The sequence below is a fragment of the Corythoichthys intestinalis genome, chromosome 5 (assembly GCF_030265065.1).
Source record: "Corythoichthys intestinalis isolate RoL2023-P3 chromosome 5, ASM3026506v1, whole genome shotgun sequence".
NCBI classification, from domain to species: Eukaryota; Metazoa; Chordata; class Actinopteri; order Syngnathiformes; family Syngnathidae; genus Corythoichthys; species Corythoichthys intestinalis.
This window is the reverse complement of record NC_080399.1, coordinates 31,760,615-31,769,270: the sequence shown is the minus strand read 5'-3', so window position 1 is coordinate 31,769,270 and position 8,656 is coordinate 31,760,615. Positions and strand designations below refer to the sequence as shown.

Sequence of the window (8,656 nt, the reverse complement as noted above, 5' to 3'; positions counted from 1 at the left end):
CTTCACAATTGTGTCCCACTTGTTGTTGATTCTTGACAAAAAATTAAAATTTTATATCTTTATGTTTGAAGCCTGAAATGTGGCGAAAGGTTGCAAGGTTCAAGGGGGCCGAATACTTTTGCAAGGCACTGTATGTGCGCAAATAGTTCAACAGTTCAATAATTTAGTTATGTGTTTATAAATTGTTACTTTGCGATCAAAAGCTCTATTTGTCTTGTTGTTTGTTATTTTGTAGAACGAAAACATTTTCAGATGTTTGGGATGTCACATAAGCGAAAAATAGCTGTGTTAAAGTCAAAGTTATGTTTGAAATGTATGCTTTCACAAAAAGCTCAATTTCTATTTTTTTCATCAGAAATTGGAAAATTGCTCAAACTAAACTATTTTCTAATGCTGATTTCTAAAGAATAGTAAAAGATCTGAACTATTTTTCTGCTGAAAGAGGAGAGTCCAATCTTTCTTTTGGTAGGTTCCATGTTTATATAGTAATAGAACGGAATTTTCTGTGGGCCTTGCAAAATCAGTCAAAATCCAGTAAAACGCCTGGGAGCGAAAGGCCTTACTCCGGTGAAAATAGCTGGGAGTGAATAAGTTAAGCTACATCTCTACTTCGCGGATTTTGATTATCGCCGGGGGGCAGTCCTCATTAGCAGCGAAAAACGAGGGATAATTGTAAATGGTTAGAACATTTTACAAATAAACAAAAACGATGATAAAAAAATATTTTTGACAATTCTACAGCACAAATAAAGCAAATGTTGGTAAAATCATTTGTTTCTTTTCAATGAGTCTTCCATTGAACCGGAAGTGTTCGCTAAGGTTGAAAGTTCACCCTCCGTCACGTGACGCTAGTTGCTACCGAAGCTGAGCTGCGTTCATTTTTATTGAAAATGTCCGACTCGGAGGACGCTACAATGACCATTCCCTGCGTAGTTGTCACAAGCAGTGACGGCACCTTTAAAGAGGAAGAAATGATAAAGCGTAAGTGTTGGAAAAACGTTTTAATGAATTGTAGAATGGTGTCAAATTTGCTAACGCTAACACTTTTCCAATTCATTTCCTATATGGTGCTCAGAGTTGGGACGTCGTAAAGCGATCTAGGGTATAGTTGTACCTGTACGTGTGATTTTTGTGTTTCACAGAAATTCTCGGTTCGCAAACGTTGCCAGAAGCGACCAAACGTGAACAAGCAGTAGTATGGTACCCGTGGACCATCAATAACAAGTATTACACAGCAGATGTCCGGCTATGTGTCGTTCCCAGCACTTTTCAAATGTCAGCAGAGATTGCACAGTCCATGCAGGCTTTCATTGCTTATTTTGATAGTACACAGGTATGCAACGATGACATTGTTTATGAGAATCTGAACAGTTTATGCAGCGTTATACTAAAAGGGTGTATGTTTTGCAGAAGGATGGTCTGGAAAAGCTTCGTCCGTGGATCTCTGTGGTAGAGGACATCGCTCCAGAGGTGCTCATTCTAGTGTGTGACAGAGTTTGTGATGACGGTATGTTTCCTCCACACAGACGTGAAATTGTTGAAAGAGTTCTGTATGACATTGTATGGCTGGTTCAATTGGATTTATTTGCAAGGTGTAAGCAGACGTGAAGCGCAGCAGTGGTGTTTGTCGCACAGCTTTGAGCTGGTGGAGCTTAATCCTCTGGAGTTGCCTGATGAAGATGGTGAGGGGCGCTTTGCCCATGAATTTTCTACCTCTATGATGTGTTTAGTTACTGTAATTTTCGGACTATAAACCTCTACTTTTTTCCGCTCATTTTGAATCCTGCCGTTTATATTCCAGTGTGTTTTATTTGTTGATTTATTATGACTGTCATAAGACCGTCATAATTATGACATGACACTGTCATGGGCATTAATGGAATGCCTATGACAGATCAGACACCGTGCCAAAAATATTATTAATAGGCCCAATAATATATAATGTTATAGGATTTATTGGGATGACGTCATAATTCCTATTATCAGACCGATAATTATCGTGCACTTCTAGTTACTGGTTAATATCCTTTGGTGTAAATATCTCATAATACAGTGAGGACCGCTGCGGCTTATAGTCCGGTGCGGCTTACCTATGAATAATTGCCATTTTGTGTCAGATTTGGTGGCTTATAGTCAGTTGTGTCATATAGTCCGAAAATTATGGTAACTGATTAGAAAATACCTAAATATCACTACTTTTAAAGTCCATGTAGCAGACCTATTGTGGAAAATTCTTGGGAGTTCAGTTCCTAAAGTGAATATCCCATTTTACACCCATATGAGTAACAGGGTATCCGCAGGGTCAAAAAAGTCTGAAATCCAATAATTTGAATTTTAGGCCTTAAAATTCCAAAATTCTCCTAAAATCTCCCTTAAAAGAAGGTCTTAAATACAACTGAGAAAGGTCTTAAAAATCCATTGACCTCACTTTTATTTAGAACATGCATAAACGTCAGTCTCACTTTTAAATGTTTAGGTCTCGGGGCACGCTACAGCGTAACTACGAAGCGGAACTACCTGTGCTACCTGGTCATTTTCATTTCATTTATCAAAGACCACCAGCTATTGATGTGCACGCGCAGTTGTGTGTTGACAGCTTAGTTAGCATAGCAGCTAGAAAACTTTAAACACAACCGAATTACAGTACTCAGGGGTCGACAATATAAATTGCCCTGTGGCCAGAACGTTCTTTTAAAACCATCGGGGACACCAGAATGCTCCAACCATTAGCCCATTGGGAATCATTGGGCACCTAACGATTCCAATAAGATTCAGAGCCCCCCTCACGGTTTTAAAGTTTACATTAGTTCAAAAATTGTTCAAAAATCCTCTCAGGCTAAACCAACCTACTATTTCAGTTCAGTATTCCATATTTAAATAATAATAATTAATAAAACTCTTTCATCATTTAAAGCAGTAATGTGAAGTAAGGTTGGCCAACCATGTTTTTGAATAATATCAATGGCTAAACAGTTATAAGCATATTTTCGTTATTTGTTTTAACGCAACCCTTCCAGATTCTTTGTTTAACCCATAGCAACGCCCTTGACAACGAAAATGCTTTTCTTCGGCAATCTTCGGAAATCTTCTGAAATTACGTCACACCGGGAAGTGCGAGGGAAGTCAGCCATGGAACAGTATTGTTTGTTGCATTGCTTCTCGGTAAGATGCCACGGCGTTGTGTGGCGATGTTTTGTTCTCACTCAAACGAAAAATTGTATGAGTGGCCAAAGGATAGTAGGGCACGTAAATGGACATCTTTCGTTCGCACGAAGCGAATGAATTTCACGCCATCATTGAGTAGTGTTCTCTGCTGCAAACACTTCGAAGATGCCTGCTTCCTTAACCGGTCTGCTTATGATCAAGGATTTGCCAAAAAGTAAGTGTGATTTTTGGATAGATGACTGATGACTTTGTCAAAGCAGAGCTGCCAACTGTTGTGGAATGAACAATATAAGCTAGCGCCGTTAGCCGAAAGTTAACTCATGGCAATCCCCGATCATAGTTGTTGTTGCGTTCGCTAGGTTAAGCGTGTTTAAATTGTGCGTCATCTACAATCATGTCCGAAAGGGTTAATCCACTGTCAATCGGGAAAGGGTTGTGAATGTGCATATAAGTGGGTCGGCGTCGCGGTAATTCACGGTCACTTTGCCGTAAGAGACACACACCGCCGGTGAGTTTGTGCACTTTTATTTGTATTTGTATTATGTATTTCCACCTTCATGCTTCAAGCATTGCCTTTCTTTCTTGCGTTTCTTTCACGGTGATCGCTTGATAGCCTTCTAGTTTGTGTTTTACTGTACGAGAGCCGCTGACAGGTGACAATAACAAGCGCGTTGCTTTTAATGTCTGGCAGCGAATCGGCGAGCGCGCAGGTCACGCAGTGAATCATGGGAAATGTAGTCTCGGGACAACACTGAAGTGGTGCTTTGTAATCTGTTCGCTTGTGTGAAAAAAACTACATTTCCTCATGCCATTAGACGCCACTTCCTCCCGAGAGCCCCGAGCTGTGTTGTATTGTTAGCTCCATGTGTTAATAAAGAAACAAAGTTGTCAGCACGTCGTGTGTTCGATACATTTGTAAACAAAAAGCTCGTAACAAGACACTATGCACGATCCGTTTAAGAGACGCTGGAGTAGTAGGAGGCGAGGAGGAGATCAGCGAGAAGCAAAACTTCGCGGTCGAATGGGGCGGCAATCCGCTATTATTTTGTTTTCTTATTGTTGCCACAATAAATTGGAGAAAGCCATCAACAACTCATCTCCTTCTTTCCCCCCAACGTTTTTATATTATTATTTTATATGCACGAGAGCTGCCGGATCTGCCAAAATGAACATGAAGTCTGATTATTATTTTTTTTAACAATGTCATCAGATAGAAAAAAACATAAAATTATGTGCAATTGCCTGCATCTTCAAATCATGAAAATAATAACAGCCTATATCTTAACAATCTTGTAATCTCGATGGGTCTTGTATCCATTCCATGTCAGGTAGTCTAGGCCAGGAGTCCCCATCTGCCGGGCCGCGGACCGGTACCGGTCCGTGGCGCATTTGCGACCGGGCCGCAAAGAAAAAAAGAATTTAATAACGACCGCATTCTGGCCGAATTAACCCTGTACCCCTGCTTAACACACCAATATCTCTGTCTACTCTAGATATAATACTACGGGATAGATTACATTGTTGTCATAGAAGTCCATTGATTGGACTGCTAGCAGTCCATCTTGTTTGTGTATAAAATATATCTATGTGCGCTTGTCCTCGATAATAGCGTATTACTTGGCCGTGGCGCAGCACATTTGTTCCCGGAAATAATTAGCCCCCACACGAGCGAATATAACAGGAAAACAGACGTCTTTGGAAATATTTTTACGGCGAAAAGGATATTTTTACGGCGAAAAGGGCACCTGACGAGCCTACAACCTCGAAGACCCACGAACTGCGAAGGAGTGGATTCGTGACCCGTTTGTGAATAAACAGAGAGATCGCAAATGACGGCGACCTTATTAAACGTACATTTGAGACAACAATTCTACCGAGGTTCTGGTTTAAAGTCGTTCTGGAATATCCTGACATCGCGACAAGAGCGTTGAAAACCTTGCTACAATTTCCAACATCGTATCTTTGTGAAGCGGGCTTCTTAATTAATGTTTAACGACAAGGCGAAGTCGTTAATGGTGAGCGCGGTGTGCAGCTGTTGTGTGAAGCTTACATGGCAGGATGAATCTGAGGAAAACTTTTCTACAAGTCCTTCCATGATCAAACGTAAGTTAATATTCTTTTCTTTCAAGAAAGTTTGTAGTGTTTACTTTGGAATAGCTGCATTTGCGCATTTTGCGGCTATGTTTAACGTTACGCGCATGCGCAGAACCGCATCGTTGCAATTTTTGATGGGTTGCAAAATTTGTCAGAACACCGGTCCGTGAAAAAAGACCCAAATAACACCGGTCCGTGGTGCAAAAAAGGTTGGGGACCCCTGGTCTAGGTACATTGTTTGCATCCTGATTAGCGTCTGGCTAATACATTTTAGGTCCAACATAAAATTCCAACCTCCTCTTCTTCCTCCCACTCTTCAAAAACTTGGATCTCCTCCCTTGCGCTCGATCTATCGCTTATATCGCTGTTTGAATCATTGTTTGAAGGGCTTTGTATGGCGGCCGTATGTATGAAGCTGCCATCGCTGTTTCCAGTGTGACGTATCACTTCCGGGTTCGTCCCCTTTCAGGCTCGAGCTTCGGAAATGCGATTATTTTGTCAAATATACAACATATAAATTATTCTTTCATGCTTTATTTGTTGGACAATGTTTAATTATTTTAATTGTGACCTTATTTGGTATGTTATAAAATTACTTCACATTACTGCTTTAAAGATAGATTCAAGTCAACATTTTGCCGATTTAGGAGTATTTTAGATAAAAAGTTAATTAGGTTTGTTAAAACAGCTTTCTAGAGAAGTGTACTGCTTTAAGATGGAGGCTGTTTACTAACGCCGGCAAGTCTGTCATTTTGCATCTAGTTCTCTATATATGTTCTAACGCCACCGTCGTCTGTCATTTCGCATCTAGTTCTACATATATGTGATATCTACCTTAGCTGTATGTGGCCATATCTTTGTAGCAACTGGGCGTTTTTTGTAGCAGTCAGGTATTATTGTTTTTTTTTTTTTAATATAGCGGCATGAGTTGAACATGATATTTACTCTTGGTCCGTTCCTCATTGCGTCCCGAAGACCACGTTGAGTGTGTTTTAGTTCCGCTTTACGTGGTTTAATTCAATAATTGGAATTTAGATGTTTGTGAATCGTTCTCGAATCTTCCATGGCCAAATCGCGAATCTAAGGATCGGAAATTTCACACGCCTCTACTGATTATTCCTACTGGTTTATTGTCAGTATGTCAGTACCTACCTAACGTTATAAAAGACGACATGTTTCTGAAACCCCCAGCACCCGGCCAAGGACCAGGAGAAAAAAAGACCACTCAAGAAAGAGTCACCAGACGAGTTAAGGGAAAGCAAAAATCAAAAATGGAAAGAAAAGGGAGAGATCGTTTCAACCCCAGTGGCAAGACAGCTGGAATTGGCTCTGCTACGATGAGACAAAAAACAAGGTTTACTGTGAGGTTTGCAAATCAATGCCCATTTATGCTGACAAGTAAGTTAGAGAAAAGTTAACGAGTATGAAACCTATGGTATAAACATAACGAAAGAATTTATCAGCGTTAATACGGAGAAAATATCGTTATAATGACTAACTTGAAAGTTGTTATCCATAATTGCCTTTGTCATCTCTTTAACCTCTAAATTGTTGCCACGACAACCGAGCCAGGGGAGACTTCCAGAGGGCGGTAAGGGGAAGAAGGGAAAACTTCGCCCAGGCATGGGCCTCTCCTGAGGGCTCGCTTCACCCTGGAGCTCCCACCAAAAATTGTGTTTTTGTTTGCGTTTGTTTACCGAAAACATTCAAATATGTGTAAGCGGTCAGTGGAGTCGATTTCGATTTATCCATATTTCTGGTTGGGTTATTCTTGTTCCGGGTTGGTGCACCCCGCAAAGTTGAAAATAAATGCTGACGCCACATACCAGGTTCTTACATGCAGACGTAACACAAAAATGATAAAAGTCATCATCATCATCATTTTAGCGCAAAAACTCTGAGGAGGAGATGAAGAACTGGCTATATTGGAGGTTTTATGAATTTGATTATGGAATTGGAATAGGATTATTTGTACTAGATCCATGTTTTTGCACAGTTTTGCTGCACTTTTCATGAAATCTACCTCAAACAAATAAATGTTATTAATGTTATTCATTCGGGGTGTGAAAATATCGAAATGATGATGTATCGTGATACTTTGCATCGTAAAAGGTTATCGATATGCTCATGCCAAGAATCGAGATATCATTTTAAAAAGGTAGAAACAACAAGTTGCTACCAAAATCTTCCACCATAATAGTGTCTCAGTTAACTCTAAACTCTAGACTGAGAACGTTCGTTCATTCGAAACCAGAGCACTCAGTCATTCTGTCCGATTTTCAAGGCATTTCCAGCTCATTTCCTGTTAAGTTTGAGTCACTGCCTATTCATTTGGGTGATTCCCAGGTCACTTCCTGTTCTGTAACTCAAAATAAACAGGAAGTGACCTGTAAAATACCCCAAAATCACAGGAAATAACTGAAAATCAACAGGTAAATGACCTTAAATAGCCCCAAATTACCTCATTGCCTGGTAGTGGCTGCAACTGACGGCCATAGACGTTCAATCCGTTTGAAGTGGGAGGGATGGCAGCGAATGAACGCATGTTCATTCGCTGCCCCCCTCCCAGTTCAAATGGATTGAACGTCTACTAGTGATAAACTCATTCCAATTCACAGCAGAGGCTTGTTTTTCTGTTTATTAGTTGTTTGTAGAATTTTCTAGAATGATTTCCTGACCAATGTATCGATAATCGTTGTGTCGTCATATTGTCAGATCCTCGTTATCGTGAGCTTTGTATCGCAAATCGTATCGTATCGTGAGGTACCAAGAGGTTCTCATTCCTATTATTCATATACTTTGCAAGTAATTCAGGAGCTCCGATTTTCCTTCAAGTATTTGTACTTTTTCCGGTATTGATGTGAAATAGGTCTTAAATTGTATTCATTAGAGTCTTAAAAAAAGTCTTAATTTGGCTCGTTGAAATACTCGCTGCAAATACCCTGAGTAATCTTCACAATACTTTAAGACTTTATCAAATTCTTGTTTTTCTGGCATGTTCTTTTATCCATTTCACAGGTCTCTACACAACTAAAAATATATTTGTAATGAAGCCTTATTGATAGAGCTGTTCTTTTAAGTCCTTAAATGATACTGTTGTGTCCAATTTTCTGACTGTTTGTCATCACTTTTTTTTTTTTTCTTTTCAGATGACTTTCCAGAATCCACAGGGGTAAAAAGAATTGTGCAAGCTCTCAATGCAAATGTATGGACCAGTGTGGAGATGAAGGATGGTCAGATACACAAACCCCTGAGCTATTTCTATTTATTTGCATGTAAAACACAGTACTAATTTGACACTTTAACAGGGAATAGTCAGAGCTTTGGATTCATGAGTAGTTTGGTGGCTGCACGACACAACAACCCTCGCAGCTGTCAAGAGCCACAAGTCAGTGCC

The 8,656-nt window shown here is 40.0% G+C and overlaps 1 protein-coding gene across 1 annotated transcript in view; it reads left to right on the top strand.

Moving 5' to 3' along the window:
* Positions 1-832: 832 nt before the first annotated feature.
* The window catches only part of aagab (alpha and gamma adaptin binding protein), a 9,431-nt gene continuing 1,607 nt past the window's right edge, over positions 833-8,656 (top strand). The window contains exons 1-6 of the mRNA XM_057836835.1: positions 833-981; positions 1,143-1,333; positions 1,411-1,507; positions 1,593-1,682; positions 8,409-8,492; positions 8,568-8,647. Of these exons, the coding sequence (XP_057692818.1) occupies positions 891-981; positions 1,143-1,333; positions 1,411-1,507; positions 1,593-1,682; positions 8,409-8,492; positions 8,568-8,647 (633 nt within the window). The 5' untranslated portion in view covers positions 833-890. The remainder of the gene's footprint in view (positions 982-1,142; positions 1,334-1,410; positions 1,508-1,592; positions 1,683-8,408; positions 8,493-8,567; positions 8,648-8,656) is intronic.